Genomic DNA, 23,308 nt, shown 5'->3' with positions numbered 1-23,308 from the left:
TTTCACGTGTAAACAAATGAAGGAGAAAATTAAAGCAGACACTGTTGCATTCTCATTAGTACGTGAGCCTTTGCGATGAAAAATCATACATACCCATTTACGGTTCTTCCGCATTCCACAAAATAAACATAATATAAAGCGTTATTGCACGTTTTATTAAATGCCCACATGAATGAAGTAAGGTATAAGTAAAGCATATTTAGCATTGTAATGGAATTTGAATGCAAAGGCAATACAAAATCAAAAACTAAAATAACTGATTACACAAAAAGGGAAAATGGCTGATGGTTTTTTGTTGCATAAGTCATACATGAGCCCACGTGGAGCTGAGAAGTGAGTCACAAAGCCAAGTTAGGGTTTCAGATGCTTTTGGACTCATTTGCCTTCAAAGCATATTGGCCCAAAAACTCAGTGCTTGTGAACCAAACCTTAATGTAAACTGATCATTATATAGGGGCCACGTGCTTTCAGATAAGTCTAAGGTATATAGAAAAAAGTAAACACCACATCTGATTACGTCTACACAAAGTCTTATTTCATGCAAGTGGATAGTCACTAATTGAACTTGGCCATTACAGCTCTGAAAGGAACATTATAGTTACAGGATATTGCTTATATAAAAAGAAAATGTTGATTAAATTAACTGCTACAGACGATGTACATCAAAAGCTGATTCTAAATGATATTTCCTATAATTTAAAACTATAGAAATTTCACACCAGAATAAAAAATAAGTGAAAACTAGCACTGGCCTGTCCAAAATCTCAAATCCCTCTGCATGACAGCAAGACTAGCAGATTAGCAGTCATGCTGAAGTTTAACTACCCCACAATCAACAAGCTGCCACCTACTTCACGCCTTCTAGAAATGACATCACACAGCAGCAGAGAGAGGCGCTCTCTGCTCGCCAGCACGGATAAACTTTGGAAGGCCACTCTCACTGGGCAGTTAGATGATGAATGAACATGTCAACCAGTTCATCACTGGATGGCAGCGGGTCAACCTGTATACTTTACATTCAACTGTGTTTTTTGGCCATATTAAATTCTAGCAAGTAAGGCATAAAATAATTTCACCCCTACTGAGATTTTCTAATGTCATGAGTTTAGATTTTGGGCACAGAGCTGATTTCTGGTTAAGTGATAAATGTATTCAGATTTGATTCATGAAAGGACTTAATGATAATATTTCCCAGACATGGGAATGTTTTGGTCTAGATTGCTGTAGCAATGGTGAATGACTACTGGGAGTCATTTTAGTCTGGGTTTAGGTTCTCTCATGGTTTGGGAAACTGGAAATATTTTTGAAAAATTAAAATCAACATTTTTGTTATCTTAAAAATCAGCTTTATTATATTGCGCCAAAATGTAAAAAATATACTCTAAAACAAACCTTTAGAAAAACTTAAAAATGACAACATGGGGCGATGGTAGAAGGCACAGAAGCAGGATACAGGAGCGAGCGGCACGTGGAACAGGTACACAGATAGCAGGACATACAGCGATAGACAGATGTACAGGCACTGGAAAACACAGAGAAAAGCCAGAACAATTATAACAGGGTCAGGAGAAGACACAAACGCAGGCGCCTATACAGATGACAGATCCTGGTTGTGCAGGAACCAGGCAGGCGGCCAATCAGAGCTGGAAATACAGCTGGCACATCTGGGAACCAGAGGACCGCCGTGGCACCTGGCCGATTACAGGCGAACGAAGATTACTGTGGTATTCACATCAGAAACGTGACTCTTCACTGCGTTTTGTACTGCAGGTATTTAAGATGGGGCATAGGCACAAGAAATCGAACTTGAGCCGAGAGGTGGAGTGAGGCCAGTTTTGGTTGCAACGTCACTCCAAATGACTTCTGTGTGTGGGGCGGGCAAGCACAACAGTGAACATGCAGCTGCACCTCACGCAGAGATCGAGAGGTGTCGGCTAAAATTTATGACTTACTCTTCTCAGATGACAACTACCTCCGTCCACTGACAGTGGTAACAAATGACTGAGACAGCATGCTGACCCCTCACAAACATCTAGAACATTCCCCGAGCCACTCACCCTAGATTGAGAGTCACTCCACGCCTTGCATGAGTGCACGACAGATTTAGTGGTTTTGCTTTTGCTCACCACTTACAAAATGTACAAAAATGTACAGAACTAACTGTAGTAGAACAATTCAACATGGATAAGAGGACCCGAGTTTGATTTTTGATGCTTATCTACCTCAATAACGACATCCTCTTATCGTAAAAAAAAAATATTTCTCAAAAAAAAAAAAAAACAACAACAACCCCACCACACTCTTAAATCATTTATATACATCATCCAGGAAAAATTCAATTCAAATCAATTTTCAGAAGACTCCGATTTTCCTTTTACTCTTAGTAAACTACTTCACCATAAAATGCATGGCTACAGCTTTATTTACTGATGTACAGCTGTGGTTGTCTTTTAGCAGTTCGTGTTCTAAGCTTCCTCTTGATGATGAAATGATCACTTTCCTTGTCATCTGGATCCATTTCCAACATCTGTGAAGGAAACCAGGAAATAGCTTGAAAACTGTACTTACATAAATCAACTCAGTCAGCCTAATAACAGTAAACACACTACATGAACGGTGCATAGCCCTACTGACCGGATGAGAAGGCGAATCATACGGGGATGAGATTTGACCCTTAAACAGCTTGCGTTTGGACCTCTTGGGTTTGCTGTTGGCTGCCGTGTCAGGCTGTGACTCCGGGGACTTCACCATGGCCATTATTTTTTTGCCTGCGGCGAGCATCAGTTAGCGTCAGAGGGGCGAGGGTGGATGCGAGCAGGGATCAACACCACCCTCAGAGCATGAAATAAGGAGCTGGTGCTGACCTTTGCTCCCGAGCAGGGTTGGTGAACTCTGGATAAAGTCCCCAATCTTCTGCAGGGCTCCATCCTTCCTGCTTCTCAGACTGGCGGGATCCTTACGCTTGAACGGACTGGATTTTTTACCGACTGCCATGGGCGACTTGTGGGAGGAGAAAAAACGGTTTACATTTTCGATGGCACTTTTAGCCAAAGTGACTTAAAATTATGGCCGAGTACAACATAAACAATTGAGGGTTAAGGCCCTTGATCAGGGGCCCAACAATGACAACTTGGAGCCGGTGGGACTTGAACTGGCAACTGTCTGATTACTAGTAGAGTACCTGAACCACTGCGCTACCACTGCCCATTCGTGACACATAAATGCTGAACCGTGATTTTGCTTTAAAATTTACTGCAGTGGATCCTGAAACATCTACGCTGGACCCAGAAAAAGTTTCAAGATATCATGGAGCAAATCCTAGCACTACAAACGAATGAACAATTCTACCAGCAAGTCTGTGAATGTTCATCATCTGCACTGGCCAGTCTCAGGTATCGCCTGAGTGTTTTGATCTAACGCTAACAAATCATAAATGTTCACCAAATGTTTCTTTAAGTATTCACTGATTAAAGTAATAACCGCAATTGAAATTATAGTTCTGGTCCAAGTTATTATGCAGCCATACGTGCAAGACGAGTTTCAACTGATCTTGCAGATACACACCTGCACAGGCAGCACTTCTGCCCTGGAGCTCCCCTGGAGTCGCAGTTTCTTCCTGTTCTCTGACTGCACCAAGTTCTAGATCACACACACACACACACACACACACACAGCACCAGTTTACAATGTTACTATTTACTAATACTGAGCAACTCGTAAAAGGAATAAAGTAAAAAAAGAATTCTAGGTTTTATTTTTAAGCCAATCGCAGTCCAATCAGGAATCCTGTTGGGGATTTCACCTCCACCGCTGCACTCCGCCTCTTCCGAGCCTTGCTCCCAGTTTTGACCGTGACGGACGCGTCGCCTCCAGGCCTGCGGAGGTTCACGGGGTTGGGCTTGAGGGGGGTGAAGCTGATCTCCACGTCAAGTTTGGGGAAGTGATTATCCTTCTCATCCTCAGTGGAGAGCGCTGAGCAGTCCTGCCAAGAGTCAGCAGACAGAGGGCCATTGATGACCAGAAGCCTCTGAACCAGCAGTGCTGATCTGAGATCAGATCTGTGCGTTTCTTAGGAGATGAGAGGCACATTGTCCGCTGCACTGTCTATCGGTTCTCTGCTGACCTCCAGTGTTGGGAAGGAAGCATTATTACGGACATATTTGGGTTTCAATTTAGTCCGTTTTAACGTCTAGTTTCTGTCAGATTTAAAGGCCATCACTAATTATATAAATTATAATTATATAAATTATAGTCAATTATATAAACTGAGGTTTAGTGTCTGGCATTAACTGAAAAACAGAACTGCTGCATTTCACTTAAACGTGGTCTCTGAAGTGTGTGAGTTTTACCACACCCGTCTCCCTGAGCAGTGAGGCTCAACCCCCCCCCCCAAAAAAAAAACCTTACATCTATAGGCTAAATCTTACTGAACAGCCAGAATGAGAGAAAGAAAAACATTTACCACATCAGCTGGCACTCTGCCATCCGTCTTTTGCTGTGGTTGTCCCGTCATCTGGTCTCTCTGCTTTGCCCTCCGGGGTTCATCGGGGGACAGAAGCTTTCCTCCTGACTGTACCACCAACTTCCTGGCTCTCTGGAACATCAGAAGTAATCACTTCCACTTGCTGCTGAAAACATTCCTCCGTTTCCCCATCAGAAATGCAGTAGCTTGGTAAATACACTGTGATCAAAGAGTACTGAGCTGTGCTTACTGTCCAGTGTCCTGTAGTGTCCTGTCCTTGACCTGCGTGATCAGGACCGGAGGCAGTCGCGTGCTCTCTCTGCCACTTCTTCAACTTCATGAGCTCTGTGAGAAATGGTTGCATGTCATGACCATCTAAAGCGTCAGCAGTCCCGAAAAACGAGCTCCTTAAGCAAGCAGTCACCTTCACTTAGGGATTCGATGACCTTCAGCCGAGCCGCAAGCGCTCGCTCCACCCGCGTCCTCTCACTGTCTGTTAGTGTGAGCTGCATTTCCTCCATCAGCCTGTCCTTGTCCGGAAGCACTGCAAGCAAACACCAGGCTGCAGGTCAGGATTCCTCTCCTTATCTTACGTACTGTAGTATGCAGCATAATAGCCTGGGATTAAGATGATTAGAGCAGCAGAAGTCTTGACAAACATTGGTTCCTCATTAAGGTCTTGCTACCAGTGCTGCTGCGGTGGGGGAAGCTTGTGTTAAAGCGCTTACATTCTTGGAGAGCTTCTTGCGAACTGGACTGTTCCTGCGAAAGACATGGAAAAAACAAACTATGAGAAAACAACATAAATGAAACCCCACATAGGATCACAGACTCGCCACTCACGGTGTTTGGCTGGGCAACAGTCTGCGCTTTGCTAGGCAGGGTGGACATTGCCCGATCCCTCTCCTCCTCTGCGTCGTTCAGTTTCTGTCGCAGAGCTCGGATCTCTTCGGTCAGGGCCGTGACCTGGGGTGGCGGGGAAAAACACAGAGGTCCGATGTGTTGGGTTTAACACCAGCCCACGCGCTGTTCCGATTTTTTAACCCCGATGTCCGATACACTAACCTCTGTCCGCAGGCGCTCAGCATCAGTGCTGCCCTGAGACACCTTGGCCTGGAGATCCAAGATGCGTTTCTCCTTCTGCTGCAGGTCGGCACGTAAGCTCTGAATTTTACCCAGCTCTTCGGCCACCTGCGTCTCGAGCCTGTGTAGACGCAATCCAAACCAATGGGCTGACACTGCATACCATCAACTGCTACTCAACATGTTTTCAGTTTAGATTAGACATACACATCAGACATATGCTATAAGGCAAATTGCATTTTATTACAATAGAAAGGACTCCGAGTACTGCTGAGTAAGGAGACCGGGACTTACTTTAAACTCTCCTGAGCTTTAGTCTTGAGTTCTGCATCTTTACATGCGAGCTCTTGCTCCATTTCTCTTCGTCTCCTCTCTGCCTCCTGGCTTGTGTTCCAGGCCTCCACACTCCTCTTCTCTACCTCTTCTGCGGTTCCACGCTGCTTCCTCAAAGCCTCCCGTGCCTGGGCCAGTTCGCTCTGGCACTGCTGGAGCGTCTCCTGCAGAGATGCGCATTGGGCATGTCTCTCGGCCAACTCCAGCTCCAGCTCCCTGGCTCTCTCGGAGCTGTGCGAGGAGGCCCGCGCCTGCTCCTCGAGAGCTGCCAACCGCTGCCTCGCGCCGTCCAGCTCCACCCGCAGCTCGGAGCTGTGTGCAGTCGCCTGCTCTGCCGCCTGCCTCTCTGCCGCCTGCCTCTCTGCCTCGTAGTGGTCCAGAGCATGACAGGCCTCCTCCCTCTGGGCGTCTCGCTCTCGTCTAAACTGCTCATGTGTGTTCTCCAGCTGGCACAGCTCCTCTCTGGCACGGCTGAGCTCCGGCTCCAGGGCCTCGATCCTCCGGCTCTTCTCCTGCGAGGCCGACATCATCGCCTCGCACTCTTTACGGAGACTCTCGATGGTTTTTCGGAAGGCGCAGTCGGACTCTCGTCCCTGAAAAAGCTCCTGGGCGTGGGCATGAAGCTTCTGCCTCAGGTTCTCCACCTCCAGCTTCAAGGAGCCAATGGTGCTGGACTGCTTGCTACGCTCTTCTTCACCTTCTCTGAGAAGAGCCTTGGCTGTCTCAAGCTCCTCAGAAAGCTTAATTGCTGCACTTATCTGGGTGCCTAAATCGGTTTTCAAGGCTTTGAGCTTGACGCTCATGTCACTGGTCGTCTGTTGGAGCTCACTGAGCTTGCTGGAAAGAGCCCGATTCTCGCCTGCGAGTTTGGCCGTCGCGGCCTTTTCTGCCTCAAGCATGGAGACGGTGCTTCCGTATGCCTGGGCCTGCTTTTTAAGCTCATCAGTGAGTTCCTTCACTTTCTCCTGGAGTGAATCCTGCTCATGTTTCAGCTTGTCTACAAGCTCGTCCCTCTCTTTCAAAGTCAGCACAAGCCGCTGGATTTCCTGGTCCTTCATCTCCTCCTTGCCATCATTGACCAAACACTTGCAATTATTTCTATAATGTAAGATTTCTTCTTTAACGGTATCAATAAAGGCCCTCTGAAGAAAACCACAGTAACAAAAACAGTCACTGCAGGTTTGCCTCTTTTGCAACACTTACAATATCACCGTTTTCAGTACTCCGATATCCTATTGTACGTTGCAGAGCATCAGTATGACAAAGTCTAGTTCATCAGAGTTAAAAGCACTTACTTCCTCATTAGCTGCCTCAACACTGCGATCTAAAGCTGTCTGCAGCTTGGAGATCATTTCATCTTTCTCTTGGCAAATAGCCATGAGCTCCTGACACCTCACTACCCGATTTTCATAATTCTACGAGGAAAAGCATTAATAAAAACACATACACATTTGTAATAACATTTCTAACAACAACAACAACAACAACAACAAACCAACCTTGTTGGCTTCCAGTAGCTGGTCACTGCTTTTCTGCCTCTGCGCAAGCACCGTATCCATTTCTGAAACAAGATTGACACTTCAGTCAGACGGACACGACGCGGGTGAGTCTCCTTTGTTTGCGGTGGGACCAGAACAAGCGAACGCACCCTTGGTTTTGACACCTAGGAGCCGCTGGCTTTCAAGCAGCTCCTCCGCCACCTTGTCCAGCTGTGCCCTCAGTCTGGCGACCACCCCGGGGGACCTGGCCGCATTCTCCAGACACTTCTGTGTCGCCTCGGCGTCTTGCTTTATCTTAGCCAGGTCGCCCTGCATCACTTCCATCATTCCATCCAGAAACTCCATCCTGGCCTCCTGAATAACAAACAAAAAAATATGCTGCTATTGTAGAATTTAAGGATAAACATTAAATACAATAAATTGTTTGTGTTCACTTGGAAAAGGCCTTTTTAAAAAACAAGATTTTCTGGTAAACAGAGTTCTGTTTTAAAAGGTATAAAATGTAAAAAAGGTACGCATGTTACACTGTGGTATTCACTTTGGTTGTGTTGTCAACAGGGCCCGTGTCTGCCAACCCACTGAAAGTTTCGTTGGTTAAATTCTTAAGTATTTCTAATCTCCTTTCAGTTCGCTCTTCTGCGATATCTTTCTCTCTCTGAAGACGTTCACTGGGAAAACAAACACGAATGTTCCACATCAAGTGACAAAACACCACTGAGAGAACCAGGATGTTGTGACAGGAACAAAAGCATTCTTTACTTGTAATCCTTTTCCATATCAGAAAACAGCTCCATGAACTCCGTGGAAACTTCTTGACGGATGCGAGATTCCATGGCCAATTTTTCCGATTCTTCATTAGAAAGCTTTTCCCGAAGCTCTTTAATTTTCTGATGAAGCTGAAATAAAAACACAAAATCATTAAATACAGTGTAAAAACAGGCAGAGTTCTGACAGTGTCAGAGAGACGCGGCACCTCGTGCAGCTCTTGATCTTCAGCTTCTTGGACCGTGTTTTCCACCATGCTCTCCTCATCACATTCTTCTTCCTCCTCCATTTCTTCATCATCCTCACCCTCCCGTACATCCTCTAAACTGGTCTCCCAGGCAATCAGGGTGCGTCTTCTCATCCACTCTTTCTTTTCCACATTGTTGAGGATCATGGAGACATCTCTGGCAGATTTCTTGGGTACAGCGCTAGATACTGGTTTTGGGTTCAGGACGACAACCTACATAGTGGGTGAGCAAAACAAAACATTCAGTCGATTTCCAGATTCTGAAAGATCAAAATGCTTTTTTGAACCACCTGCATTATTTACATTTATAGCATTTAGCAGACGCCCTTATCCAAATATTAGTACAATAAAGTGGCATCCCTGTGCTCCCAGACTCTGGCGGTTTTAGTCTGCATTGCAATTTATTCTCTCCCTTACATAATAGATCACAATGAGATAAAAGTTCCTAAACCTTATGCATGTAAACCTACTAAAGAGATGCTCAACTGCTTTTCTGCAGCCACTCATGTGATGCTGCCAGGTAAGAAAGCGCTGTGCACCAGGCGATCCGAGTACGGAGGTGGTGGTGGACACCACCTCCATGGCCTGACTGTAGCCTGACTGACCTTTTGAGCCAATGCAGAAAATTTGAGCACGTTCAGGGTTTCGTCGTACACAGAAGCACACTGGTTGATGTTAACTATCATGCAGGCTTTTCCACGGCCACAGAAGAACCCCTGTAGGTAGTGAGTTAGCTTGCTATCTCTGAAAGGGATATGCTGCTGGAACCTAGTAGGAGTAAAAAGAATTTCAGCTGCAATAATGGACAAATAAAGGTACTACGCTCACATTTGTTTAACCCAAATGTTCCCTGGCTCAGCGTGACCTAAAAAGAAGGCATCATCAACATAACACACACAATAATTTTCTTATCAATCATTCAGTGTCAGTTCTATTTGGGACCTGAGAGGTGCCAAAGCCTCACTTTGAGTAGGTCTGATTCAGCCTCAGGGCATTAATGCATTTTCCCAGAGTTAACAGGGATGTGTTGATGTTCCCAGATTCTTTTAAGCGCACTCCTCTGTTCTGGGTCTTTGTGCATCGCTCTGATCCTGCAAGATCACACAGGGACAACCTAGAGGAGCAAAAGATTGGGTTCACAATCACCAAATGCTGGGAGAGCACCACACTACACAGCACTGAGTTTTCCTATTTACATGGAAGCTGCTCAACAAGTGAATAGCTGTACAATTTGATGATGCGTGCACACAATCATTTGACTTTCTGACAAAAGTATTCTAGCAGGGAAACAACAATGTGTGCTGAAGGTTTGGCATTTAGAGCCAATGGTTTACGAAAAGAGAAGGTTCTTACTCGCTGATTGTCTGGACTCGAGGAACACCCACATCTTCAAGTCGTAGGACTCGGATGGAAAAAATGCTGTGACTGAGAAGAACACATGCGTATAAGTTATAGTCTTCTACAAATGCCTGCATGAAAACACCGAACATGAGCAGGTCAACTTCAGTAGTGGAGAATGTGAAAAGCAGTACCTTCTGCTTGAAACACTGTTGATCTTTGTAGAAGAGAAACTCTGATTTTTCCTTCCAATCTTTAAAATTCTGTAGGCTTCATCTGCACTGTTTACCTGGATCCAGGTCTGATCTGTCAAAAATATTTAAAGACTACTTTTAATAAGAAAATACCTGTAATAAAAGAACATAATTTTTATGATTGGTCCTAATCAAATTAACAACCAACATCTAGCAACTGCACTGCTGGAGGTTAAAAAGGTTAGACTACCACATGTAAAGCTCATAGGTAAAGCCATCTCATTACCTTTGACAAATGTGTTGCCTTTGACATCCTGGCACAGTCGCAGTGTGCTCCTTCTCTGGGAGCCACTTGAGACAAAGTCCAGCAGGTCATGGATATTTTCATTGTATATCTCACTGAAGGACACCCATATTGAGAACTTAATGTTGGAGTCCTCCTCCAAACAGAGACTTTCTCCATCTAGTTCACCATAACTATAACCTAAAGAAAGCAGATCAAAGATATTTAAAAAAAGAAAGAAACTTACTTGCTACACCTCACAAAAACAAAAACAAACAAAAAGCCTACAAATATGCAAATAGATTTGATATTATACTTGCCCTCAAGTAAGGAGCTGCAAGTAGAATTTGACACGTTGCAGGTGCTTTTTTGCAAACCACTCTAGAGGAGTAAAGGATTGAAAAATAAGCAAAATCCTTCAGAATTCATTTGCACCAAGAGAATACACTTTAAAATGCATGCAAACATAAATGGCCTCCTAAGACAATGTAAAGTTGCACCTCTTTTAATCTTCTTAGAAGGTTTTTCTTATTTGTGGCTTCCTCATCCTGCTGATCCTTGGTCAGCCTTGTGAAGTCTATGCAGCGGTGGGGTTTAATGTTGTTCTGAGTATAGAGTCGTCCTTCAATGCTGTTAAAGATGACATGCAGTGACCTTGGCAGAATTCCCCCATCGGTTTCTGGGCCTTAAAATCAAGAGGGAAAATATGTATCATGTGTCTTTATTTTACTTGCTGAGGCAAGACCACACAAAGGTAAAATCTCACCTAAAAATGTGAATGTTTTCCCAGCATTGGTAACTCCATAAGTGAAAATCAAGGAATTTTCTCCTTTGAGAACGTCCTTCACGAGTGCTTTCGTTGTTCCGTCAAACACCTCCCTTTGGGTTGCATCCGGACCATACACCTGAAAATTGAACTCAACAGTTTATACAGCATGCCAAGCACACCTATACCCTAGAACATGCCCCCAGGCCTGTCCACAATCAGTGCCGACACGGGGGGGGGGGGGGAGAACCCAACAGTATGTGACAATGCACCACTCTCAGACCTTTGAAAACTGAAAGCGCTGAGCGACTTGTGGTCCCAGTCTTTCACTTTGCCTGGCTGCTAGAGATGATCTCGGGGCTTTCAAAACCACCGTCTCCGGAGGATCAATTGAAATACAGCCCTGTTAGGTGACAGCACAATTTAAACAATTATGTTAAAATTATAATACATGATATACGTTACATTATAATGGTATTACATATGAACTTTCAATTCAGTAGCTTTAGCTTCATCACTTCAACTCATCTTTTTCAGTACCTGTGATTCACCAAAACCACTCTCTGTAGAGGTAAATGGACGTATTCGGAGATAAACCTGCAAATGTTCCTTCTCCAGCAGGACAGACTCCTACAAGGATATAAATGTTTTGGGCTTTTTTTTTTTCTTTCTTAGAAGCACATCCTGCACACTGCACAGAGGTACGTGTGTAATAAAATACTTTCGAGCATGTCGACCTATCAGCACTGCAGCCACGTAAAAAACAAAAGCGTCTACCATAAATAATAAACACGAGTCTCAGAAGGGAAAGATCTGCCAGTGTTACCTGGTATGTGGGTACTTTGGAGAATTCTGCAAAGAGATCTTTTCTTAAATCTTCCACAATTACAGCTCCTACTCTCTCGGGTTTGTAATTTAAGCAAGACTCCATTGTTTTAAGGAATAAAAGAAGAGCGCCCGTAACCAAGTTGCTAGGTGATATTAATTAACATTAATATTAGCTAATACAAACAACGGACGTGCAGCTAGTTAGGATAAGTTAGCAAGGGAAGTGGTATTGACCGATATCTAACTACTCGTAGCTATAGCTGTAAAGCTATTCTTTAAAACTATGCATGATGTCTTACCAACATTATTCATGTCCAAAGAGGAGAACATGAATTAAAGATATAACACTAGCTAGCTAACCTAGCTATCCAATCAGGTCAGCAAGCGAATCGAAGCTAAAAAGCCCAACTAGCTGTCTTAGCTACCGGATACTGAAACTGAGAACCACATACAGTTTGTACAAATGTGAAATACACCGACAGAACTAAATCATCGTCTTTACTTCGACTCCTTCTCTCGAGTTATACTACCTAGAACTCAAAAAATGCCAACCTCAGCGCTACCGCTAGCTAACTACTCCTACCGCGGGCTTCTATTTAAATTCCGCCAATCGGAACGTCCAAATCAGCCGAAAAGCCTTGTGGGAGCAGGAGCCATAGTTGTGTAGGGTCTATTGTTTTATCATATAAGGAGCGAATGTCGTCATATGGACTCCACTTCCCAGCAGCACCTGCTCTGAACGTTAGCCCACGTGTCTACGCAGTGTCCAAGTCTCCGAAAATCTGCTACTGGCTAGATATGCGTTAATAGATAAATGCGATTATGTGGCTCAGTTTATGCTCTAAATGAGGGAATACTATTAACGCGTATAAGTGTATATCTGTTCTGTTTAATGAAAGTATAGCTTTTTATTATAGCGTTAGTGTTCTGGCAAGAAATAGAAACGGAAATGTCTGTGTTTATGGATTTAAACATCTTGGCCATTACTGACAAGAAGAAACTTCAAAGTACGATAGAGACAGCAGCTCATCGTAAGTTCGCCCTTTAGTCACATAGGTTAGCTAGCTACTTAATTAGCATGCTGTAGAATCAGTCATCGACCGTGTTAATTTTGAACATTATGGACATGTGGATAAATGAGGAATTCAGGATCAAAATTGGGCTCTTTAAAATATAGCTGGCTAGCTATGCTGAGAGTGGCTCTGCTCTTCGTTGTGTACATGTTAACCTAGCTAAGCTAGCGAAGCGGCTATCGCTTGCTGTAGATCACTTGACTTTACCCCCGGAATGACCCTCGACCGTACTGCGACTGTTTTTTTGTGAGAATAACTAATACAATCCACATCTGGTTTATTTGTTTTCAGTTGGTTACTCCACAGTCGCAATAAATTATGTCGTGGAACCACAACAGAAGAAACAGGTATTGTCGTGTGCTTAATTCATGCTTATAAAAAATACTGAGCAAGTTGGAAGTTTGGTGAAGTTGGTACTTGTCTTGTTGATTACAGCAAATTCCTAAGCCCGAGTCTGTCACAGAGCTGTTTGAGAAGTTCCCAATAGTGCAGGTGACTTGGTTTATTTGTCACTGTTTAATAATTGTGGGAGACAATATGCTCATAAATGGGCCAAGTCTCTTGATTCCTGTTTTCTTTCACAGGGTAAATCCAGGCCTATTAAAGTGTTGAACCGTTTGACTGTGGTTGCCACTGATGCCTCACACTTTGTAAGTTTATCATTTATGTCAAGTGATCATGCTGTTTAAGTCAAGATCGCTATTATTCTGATATATAATGTGATGATGATCTTGTGTGACCTTTACTTTAGAGGCCATCCAATGAGTACAAAAGCTTTGACATTTTGGCTGTGTATCCCAAAACAGAGAAGCTCTTCCATGTAAGTTAACTGGTAAATAAATATTTACTGTTCTTTTTTTTCTCTCCATATTAGCCAGTGCTATAATTTTGTAGCCATAGCAATAAAGGCCGTCGTTGTATATCTTTAATTGCAACAGGCAGCCTGCATGACCTATGATGTGGACATCATCTGCATAGCAGTGACAGAAAAGCAGCCCTTTCACTGCAAAAGGTCACCTGTGAATGGAGTAAGTTTGGATTTAAAATATCTATATCACTTGCTGTTCGTTGCTTTGCTCTTATGCTGCATGTTCACCATCTGAGTAGGCACTGTGACTCCAGTAGACTTTAAATGAGATGTATACCTTAAAAATCAGGGACTTATAGTTGCTTCAATGCAACAGTCATTTACATTTACGGCATTAAGCTGACGCTTTTATCCAAAGCGACTTACAATTATGACTGAGTACAACTTGAGCAATTGAGGGTTAAGGGACTTGCTTAGGCTCCCAACAGTGGCAGTGGTGGGACTTGAACCAGCAACCTTCCAATTACAAGTCAAGTACCACATTGAATCCATTTTGTTAATTCTCCAAGGCCATTGAGAGGGGAGTGTCCTTCGAGATAAGCTACACAGCAGCCATCCGGGACTCCACCATGAAGAAATACACCATCGCAAATGCCATCAACTTAACGGAAGTATGCAAGGGAAAGGTACATCCCTGTTTATTTGCAACGAAGTCAAAAATGTTTAAGCCCATAAAGTCTGCGGGGTTGAAATGGCCAGCTTTTGTCACCGTTTCTTTTTCTCAGAATGTCATTCTTACCAGTGGAGCGGAGGTGGTAAGAACACAGATTCTTGATGCAAACATTGCTGTGCATACTGTATGGCACAGACCAGGAGCATCAAGCAATGCTCCGTCCCATTAAGTGGTCATTCTTCTTGCTTCTTTATTTAGCCTATCGAGTTGCGTGGCCCGTACGACATTGCCAATCTGTATCCTTTGCTGTATGGAGCTGCAGAAGTACATGTATGGTATTTGAAGGCAGGCATGTTTTGGAATGTCCCTTGACTCGATACGTAGGGGCCTAGTGTTCGGCCTGTCTGAGGGTGATGCTAAAGCTGCCGTCTCCACTAACTGCCGAGCTGTCGTACTGCACGGAGGTAAACATCTTCCGAACTCTTGCATCCATCGTTTCTATCTATTAAAAAAAAAAAAAAAAAAAGTCCATTACATGTATTGTGTGAAAGGACAGCGCAGTGTTATGATATCAGTCTCATTCCCGTTGAATTATTGAGGTAATGGCTGCCGTTAAAAACAATCATTCTCAAAGAGATATTTGTTGACTACGCCTGACAGAGACGCGTGCAACAGCACTGGGCATAATCCACACGATGAAGAGGATGCAGCCTACTGGCCAGGAGCAAGAGGAAGAATCTCCGGCTGCGAAGAAGGCCAAAGTCGTAAAGGTTTAGTGCAGACTCAGGATGGGAGCAGAGTGCAGTTTGATGTTTATTCGGCCCACTGTTTTGCATTATTTATTCATGACGACCTTTTTTTCTCCCTGTTGTCTAAATGGGTATCTTGAAGCTCCTGAGTTATCTGATTTTCTGTATTCTTTTTTTTAGTAGTTTGCTTCTAAAAGGATGAAAAATCAAATAAAATAATAGGAGCCAGTGAAAACAGTGTTTATTCAGTAAAATTAACAATTTCAAGAAACAAGATCTATGAAATAGTTTACAAAAGCAAGAAAAAAGTAAGCATTAAGAGCACCCCTTTTGTGAATAATAACATTTTGAAAAGAAATCAGATACAATGGCATAGTCAGACACAGCACACAGTGTGAGGCTAGGTCACAGAGTAACGTTCCACATTCATGACTAAACTACTCCAGCACGCTGCAGGGCAAGCACCAGGTATGATTTTTTTTTTTCTGTAGCTTTCGTAATCTACCACCAACCACGAGTCAATTAATGACGCGCCACTGTGCCATGCCGTACTATTCTCAAACCCTCACAAATACCTCATATCTTTGTTTTACTTTATGAAACAATTAACTGACCAGAATTAGTTTGCTACGACAAAATGAATACACCATCTAAAGCTTTGTCCTTTGTAAAAGCATTGGAATCAAACATTCAGCCTATTGGCTCTGCAACAACAGACAGTAATGCACAGCTCCGGCTGTGATGTTTCCACAGTGGTTTGTCACTGGTTAACCTGTTCACTTGGCTTGAGATTTTCGTTGTGCTTTAAACTATCAAGGATGGTTTTGGTGTCACACCGCCACTCCAAAATCACCTGTATGTCCATAGGTGATTTCCCCCCCTGCAGTGAAATAAGTCATGTGCCAGATTTAAAAAACGAAACTGCACGTTTGTGACTATTTCTGCCCTTCTTTGTTATATAATGCAAAATGCTATAGCAGTTTTTGTAAAGAGGTCCAAATATTGGAATAGGTCTCACGTATAAGTGAAGTGAAATCCCATCATGCAAATCCATTGTCACCTCGGTGCCTTGACATGTTTGTATTAGTGCCACTAGATGTCAGTATGGAGATTCTAAAACCAAGCACTTTAAAAAACAAGCCGTGTATGGATTTGAGGCGGTTTTGCTTTTAGGTAATTTTCTGCTTGAATCGCAATTGATCCAACTTTAAAGATACACTGAAAAAGGGGTAGGGCTTGTCTGCATGCCACAGTTAGTTAGTTAGTTTAAAAATATATATTTTCAGTAGGTAATATCTAATGCAGGAGAGCTCAGGGCTTAGTAAAAGTGTCTAATCTGTGTCTGGAAAAAAACCCAAAATACCCTTACATAGTTCTTCAGTTTGGGATTGACTCCATGTATTAGCAGTAACTGAATGAGTCAGAATCTGTTCTGGTGGACAGTGTTGTGCATCGGGGTGTCCCCCTCCTGAAGAGGGGGGTGTGAAGAAACTCAGCACGGCTTTTAACGTGACGTAGTAGAAACAGTCATAAGGCCATTAGTGCCACCTCACTGTGCCTGCCCCGTAGTGGATAAGGTGCTCGGCACATCCGTAGTGGCCTGCCCACACTGCCCCGTGGAGAGGGGTACTCGGCAGCCAAAGGTGCAAGGTTAGAGGGAGACATTCGAGAAGGAGGGTGCCATTTAATAATAGCATCAGCTGATGGCAGCACTAAGATCACGGACACAGAGGGTGGCTGGGCTAGTGCCTGTTACCTTGTCTCTTGCGTCAAGGTTGCTACAATGATGCAGGAGCAGCTCTAGTATGGGCAGGCTCCCTCCCTGGCATGCCCAGTGAACCACAGCTGCATCAAGCTGGGGAGCAATATAATACTGAGGTAGAGGCTCAGGAGAGGAGGATTACAGTGAGGTAGAAAAGCTGAATAGGAGGATTACAGTGAGGCAGAGATGTTGGATAGGAAGAGTACAGTGAGGTAGAAAAGCTGAATAGGAGGATTACAGCGAGGTAGAGATGTTGGATAGGAAGAGTACAGTGAGGTAGAAAAGCTGAATAGGAGGATTACAGCGAGGTAGAGATGTTGGATAGGAAGAGTACAGTGAGGTAGAAAAGCTGAATAGGAGGATTACAGTGAGGTAGAGATGTTGGATAGGAAGAGTACAGTGAGGTAGAAAAGCTGAATAGGAGGATTACAGTGAGGTAGAGATGTTGGATAGGAAGAGTACAGTGAGGTAGAAAAGTTGAATAGGAGGATTACAGTGAGGCAGAGATGTTGGATAGGAAGAGTACAGTGAGGTACAAAAGCTGAATAGGAGGATTACAGTGAGGCAGAGATGTTGAATAGATGAAATGATGGATGTAAAAATTAGATAAATGTATAAATGCTGGCTAGAAATGCAACAGTGGGGTAGAAGAGGGATATGAAAAGAGGAGCACTTTACTATCTGGTGAACTGGTTTATCCATTAACACCTAAGCTGCCATCACACCAAGTAACAGTGAAAATGACAGGCCTTGAATAGGAATGTGCAAAGCATGTGAAATTGCAGTGTCTTACGTAAACATTTTTTTCTTTTGCTAATGTAGCCAATGGTTGGAGGAAAACATTCAAGGTCATAATGGGCACTGATGTGTGGCTGGAAGCAGGGTTTTGGATTTGTCAGCCAATTGTTTTGTGTGAGTTCCATTTTAAACTGTTCAGATGCATAGCAAAACTACAGTAAATACTGACTTCATTTACTAATCTTTGACAAACTCAGGATGGCTGGAATGAAGACTGAGCAAAAAAAAGACAAAAACCAATAATGCTGAGCTCTGGAATACTTGATAAGGTTCAAGCATTGCCTTGTCCTTGCTTTCAATTAACATCCCAGCTTGCAGCAGTCTTCTCACAATCTCCAAGTTGCCTTGTAAACACTGTAGAGCTGTGCTTCGGAACTAGAACATGCGCAAGAGAGAGTGATTATCAGCTCCATGGAACTGTCAGAAACTGGCTGTAAATTCGGAATAACCAGAGCTGTGGGGTTTTTTGGCACTCACATTATCACATGCATTTGGGTCTGCCCCCCTGGCGAGATAATTCTCAATCACTGGCAATTTGTTGTCCACCACTGACTTTAGAAAGTCTTACACACAAAATCAGACAATGGAAACAATAAGGAATAAATATTGAAGGATTTACTAAAATCCCTAATAATTACGAACTTTTAAAAAATCAAACAAGTTTCTCACCACTTTTGCAGGTGCTTGGTGTGCTTTGCAGTCAGGTGTCCATTTTGCAATCTTCCTCTAGTACCAGAATCTTCGTGAGGTCTTTGATACTACTGTGGTTTAACTAGCTAGAAGTGTCAGTCAGCCGAAGAAAGCAAATGCAATTTCTTAACAGCTATACTGGATTGCTGTATTTCGTTGTTATACGTGAGAGGTGATTTGTGCTGTACATTACTTATGAATATATTCCTAATGGGATATTGATGTGTTGGTCTGCCTCAGTAATTTCAGTACCATTGTCAAGGTTACTTTAGGGCGCATCTCGTCTCTCCTGGCTGATGGACTCATATTCACCTGCCAGATAATCCTATTTTAAAGTGTCTTCTTGTTTGCTGTCACCATATTTATTGGCAGTCACCTTTTAAAGATAAAAGCAGTTCTTTGTGAAATTGGATATGTATCATTCTTATTGTAGATGCAGGAATGTTCTAGATGTGCAGACTAAAGAGAAATTAATTTCTGGAGGCTCAGGCCATGTCATCAGTGAATAATTGTACCATTAGATCTGAAAATCCTGGGCTCTGAAATCCTAGGCTGTTCAGTTATCTGTTCCTTTCTGCTTGTTTCACAGTAAGTGTGCTATGGATGTTTAGGTCTTTGTTAGAGATGTATGATATTCGCTGTTCATAAAAAACAGACTAATATAGTGCATCTGTTGGCTAACTGCTCCTGATGTGTCACCTCTCTAAATGCATTAAAAAACAAATGGGTCTTATGATAGAAAATCTCTGAGAGGTTTTAGAATTTTCCAAATTTGAGAACAGGAACACAGTTAAACCACGAATACAACACCTATCAGCCCTTGAACTCATAGTATTCCCATGTGTACCAATTGGAGTGAATGGAAATCCAGTGAAATGGCTGCCTATTGATTGCCCTTGTGCCATAGAGGACCCAAGTTAAATATTCTGTTTGTGTGGGTGTATACGCACTTCTGACGTTCTGTAAGATGATACCAGATCAAAACAGTAAATGTTTAAATGATAGCATTCAGTCTATGGGGTTTCAAAGTTCTGAGAGTGTAGATCAGTTTTGTTCTTTGAGTTTCCCAGAGCCTGCATGGCTCTGGAGTTTCCTAACTTGCTGCCATAGCAACAACCGGCAGTGCAAACAGATATGCCATTAATGTCCATTAACATTAAAATGTCTTGCCACTGGAAACGACAAATCCTTAATTTTGATGGTCTGAAAGTGTTCAACAAAATGATCAGCGAGACTTCTATTGGTTTCTCCAATGTACAACTGATTACATTTCTTGCAAGGGATACAATAGACAAATCCTGCAGGAAAGAGTGATAACAACTGATCCTTTTGTGAAAGTTATTTTAGTGGCTGTGTTAATACATTGACATGTTGCACATATAGAGTGGATGCAGGCTACAGTATCACAGTTATTGTTCAACTACCTCATCAGTGGGGAATCCGTAAAACGGGATGCTGTCTCTGCATTGCCTTGGATTTTAAAGTGTTTAAGTGGTGATAAGTAAACAGCAAAGGAATTCTTCTTGTCTTAATAATGGATTCATAAGTCAGGGAATTTGTTTCACGAACAGGTAAAAGATGAGCATCATCTAGGATATCTGTAGGAAAGCCACATATTCTGTATGAAAATTTTCACACAGTTCTATAATTCTCTGGAGGAAGTCTTCATTCCCACTGAAAATTAGTTTGAACCTTAATAGCTTGAGTAAGAGGATTTCATAAGTTGGTCCCATTTAAGTAACCACACTAAATCTTTTCTGTGAGTAGTTGGAGTTAAACATAAAGCAGTTTAGAGTTAACACAAATAACAACAGCCTTGAGAATATCTGTGGGAGGGTTATTTTCAAGTCTTGCATCAAGAAAATGCAAACTAAAGCTCTCGAATAATGAGGTGACCATTTGGAATGACCAAGTATGAACCTTTAATGCTCATTGAAAAAAGTCAGGAGATGGCAGGTAGTTGTTTTTGCATGTGTTAAATTTAGAAGGAACAAACTGAACTGCCACATTTGGCACAATTAACCATAATATGCTCATCACCCTGCTCTCAAACACTGGAATTATTAAAACGGTTCTTGAATTGTTCACCTTCTATATTTCTAATAGATCACATTTTGTTGTCTTTGGTAAACACAAATGGCACACTGATACCAATGTGTTCATTCAAGGTGTTCCCCAGGGATCAGTCCTTGGTCATCTCCTATTTAATCTATATGCTACCCCTTGACCAGATTATCAGCAGGCATGATCATCCCTTCCACTGTCATGCTGATGACATGTTTACATTAACACTAAAGCTAACACCACCGTACCAGCTCATGCTTTACTCTCTTGTATCCAAGATCTTAAACAGTAGATGAACATAAACTTCTGTTTTGTCAGGATTTACTTATAGGAAGTTCTACTTATTGGTTCTAAATCCAAAATCTCAAAATTCTCTGATTTTAAATTCAATCTGGATGTTGTCAAATCCTCATCTGTAGTTAGGAACTTTGGTTTCTTTTTGACTCCTCTCTCTTTTGAACTCCACATCAAGTCCCTGGTTAAAAATGCCTTTTTATCTGCAGTATCACTAGATTTAGGCCCATGCCCTTCAAACAAGATGTTGAGACTCTGGTTCACACTTTCATATGATCAATATGTTCAAAATTCAGCCACAAGAATTCTCTTACATGTTAGAAAATCAGCCCACATCACCCCTATTTTATATCAGTTAGACTGGCTCCTTGAATGCATTCAGTAGCAACTCCTCCTGCTTACGTTCAAAGCTCTGCCCGGTCTTGCGCCTCCCTACCTGGCTGAGCTCCTACACTCTTACTGGCCCAACTGAACACTTCGGTCCTTTAATGCAAGTCGTCAGGTTTAGATTGACCGCTGTAGGAGGCAGGTCTTTCAGCATCATGGCTGCAGTCCACCTCTCTCTCTGTCTCTGCTCTTCACTTTCCTCTTTCAAACCCCAGCTTAAAACACACCTCTTTTCTCAGCATTTCTGTTAATAGTTGTCAATTGATGTGTTCATTTGTGTTAGTGTTTTCTTTATTTTTCTATTCATCTGTATTGTTATTTCAAAAACGACCTTGAGAAGGCGATATATACAGTAAACGTATTATTATTATTATTATTATTATTATTGTTGTTGTTGTAGAAAATGTGAAGAGCCTTTAACATATGTGGGTAAGGACTGAACAATATGCTGAAAATGTCAATAAACTGGAATTTCTTTTGGGAAAGAAGAAGCATATACAAAATGACATCCAGGATTGTTTTCCTTGTGAATTTTATGGATAAGATAAAAGCAGCTGTAGCAAGGATTATCTATAATAAGATTCTGTGTGAAACCTGGGAGGTGTCCTGTTAAAATGGCATAATTAATAATTGAGTGGATGTGGGACTGTAACTGGAGTGATGTCACAGCTGTTGTGCCTGTAAACGCTGGGATCAGAAAACTGCTTGCATCCGTGTAGTGAATGTCTGCTCAAAACGACAACGGCTCCAGCTTTTATCTGACGGCTCACTAACGGTGCCACTTCTTTTGTTTATAGATCTTTAATCTATAAATCTTTAATCTTCCTTTGTTACATTTTTTTTGTTGCTTTGTTGAAATATATGTTACAAATTTCCTTTCTTTCGTAGGTATTAAAAACCCCCAGATATTGTATGTATCTCAAGAAGGAGGTGTTCAGGAAGGCTTGGTGAGTTATATTTAGATAAGTAAAGGTTTCCACAAGCACCACTGCTTGCAGAGTATCATGGACTTCTATAATAAAATCAGCATTTAACCTTAAACACAGAAAAATGGCTTTAGTGTCATTAATGGACTTTATTTAATTAAATGTAGTATTAGTAGGCACTGGGGGTACAAAGTTTAGAGCTTTGGATAGTACAGATCTCTTTGTAAAAGTCAATTTGGACTCATTGGAATAGTGACAACTTTCTTTTGGTTTTAATAGGCAGGAGAAACAATCTGTCCTGTAGTACTACTATTAGCATCAGTTTTCTTCAGCAAAGCCAACTTCTTGTTTTTAGTATGAGCCATGAATTAAAAAAAAAAAATCTGTTTGTGTTTGTTTAATCTGGGTTTATTATCGTCTATTTCTTCATTAAGGTTTTGAATTCTCTGAACGTAACTGCTGTTTGTCCTACCGCATATAACTTGAGTGGATTCAGTTGTCCTCACTGAGATGTAAAGAGCACTGAAATTGCTGACTGCTTGATAGTAGTCATGAGTGTAAGTTCACAGTTAAAACATGTCTTATATATAAAGAAGATTCCAGGGAGTGTGAGTGTGTGTGTGAGTGTGAGTGTGAGTGTGAGTGTGTGTCAGTGTGAGTGTGTGTGTGTCAGTGTGAGTGTGTGTGAGTGTGTGTGTGTGTGTGTGTGTGTGTGTGTGAGAAGGCTGCTTCTTTTGGATGAGGTCAGGTCCAGTTTCCCCTTCCCCTCTTGAGATGGGCTTGCCATCACTGATGACGTGCACACCTGACATGGTGTCTGTCATCCCTTTGAAGGGTGCTAAAGGTAAATAATGAAAAACAAGCCCTCTGAGGTGAGATGGCTCGAGCTGCCATCACCTCTCAGTGGCAGGAATCTGGGTGAAACATGAGTGGGCCTGACCGGTCTGCCCTACTGGGCCATTAGAATCTTACGGAGCACTGATCACCACCCACGCTTACAACTGACATTCAGTATCGCACATGGACGCAGGAAATGTTTAAATAAACTTTACAGCAAACTGATGATTTATACAGTCACCATATAAATAAAACAATATAACCTGCGATTCACAACTAGCGTGTGAAGTTCTCGCAGTGTTATTTCGGAGCATTACTACCAATTAAAAAGTGCTGCTACTTGTGAGTCAGTGGTAAATTCCGAGTCACAAGGGTGCTCGACATGTATGGCAGCTATCGTTCCACGCGCCTTTAAATCATGAAATGAAAAGGCAAGAATGTGAGGCCCT

At 42.4% G+C, this 23,308-nt stretch overlaps 2 protein-coding genes across 4 annotated transcripts; one reads left to right on the top strand and one right to left on the bottom strand.

The window, feature by feature from the left end:
• Window positions 1-1,350: 1,350 nt before the first annotated feature.
• kif20bb (kinesin family member 20Bb) lies at window positions 1,351-12,349 on the bottom strand. The gene is made up of 29 exons (XM_027013437.2): window positions 11,797-12,349; window positions 11,511-11,600; window positions 11,254-11,373; window positions 10,971-11,109; window positions 10,705-10,889; window positions 10,525-10,585; window positions 10,208-10,405; window positions 9,922-10,033; window positions 9,743-9,814; window positions 9,354-9,503; window positions 8,995-9,157; window positions 8,351-8,602; window positions 8,137-8,273; window positions 7,916-8,045; window positions 7,527-7,731; window positions 7,378-7,439; window positions 7,174-7,293; window positions 5,840-7,020; window positions 5,528-5,666; window positions 5,306-5,428; window positions 5,122-5,224; window positions 4,887-5,006; window positions 4,713-4,807; window positions 4,463-4,594; window positions 3,803-3,982; window positions 3,565-3,639; window positions 2,865-3,000; window positions 2,635-2,768; window positions 1,351-2,527 (listed from the first exon to the last, which is right to left on the bottom strand). The coding sequence occupies exons 1-29, from the start codon at window positions 11,899-11,901 to the stop codon at window positions 2,420-2,422; spliced, it is 4,827 nt and encodes a 1,608-aa protein (XP_026869238.2). The 5' UTR covers window positions 11,902-12,349; the 3' UTR covers window positions 1,351-2,419.
• Window positions 12,350-12,557: 208 nt separating this feature from the next.
• On the top strand, window positions 12,558-22,423 carry rpp30 (ribonuclease P/MRP 30 subunit). 3 transcript variants are annotated; one of them, XM_035533604.1, is made up of 11 exons: window positions 12,558-12,805; window positions 13,163-13,218; window positions 13,307-13,363; window positions 13,456-13,521; window positions 13,623-13,691; window positions 13,810-13,899; window positions 14,249-14,365; window positions 14,465-14,494; window positions 14,611-14,648; window positions 14,737-14,816; window positions 15,013-22,423. In XM_035533604.1, the coding sequence occupies exons 1-11, from the start codon at window positions 12,748-12,750 to the stop codon at window positions 15,126-15,128; spliced, it is 777 nt and encodes a 258-aa protein (XP_035389497.1). In that variant the 5' UTR covers window positions 12,558-12,747; the 3' UTR covers window positions 15,129-22,423. The 3 variants fall into 3 exon arrangements, with proteins under 3 accessions (XP_035389497.1, XP_035389496.1, XP_035389498.1); XM_035533603.1 differs by having other exon boundaries at window positions 12,558-12,829; XM_035533605.1 differs by lacking the exon at window positions 13,456-13,521 and having other exon boundaries at window positions 12,558-12,829; window positions 13,677-13,691.
• Window positions 22,424-23,308: the final 885 nt, after the last annotated feature.

The sequence above is a fragment of the Electrophorus electricus genome, chromosome 14, assembly GCF_013358815.1.
Source record: "Electrophorus electricus isolate fEleEle1 chromosome 14, fEleEle1.pri, whole genome shotgun sequence".
Classification (NCBI taxonomy): Eukaryota; Metazoa; Chordata; class Actinopteri; order Gymnotiformes; family Gymnotidae; genus Electrophorus; species Electrophorus electricus.
Note: the sequence above shows the minus strand (reverse complement) of the source record. Positions and strands in the feature narration are given on the sequence as shown.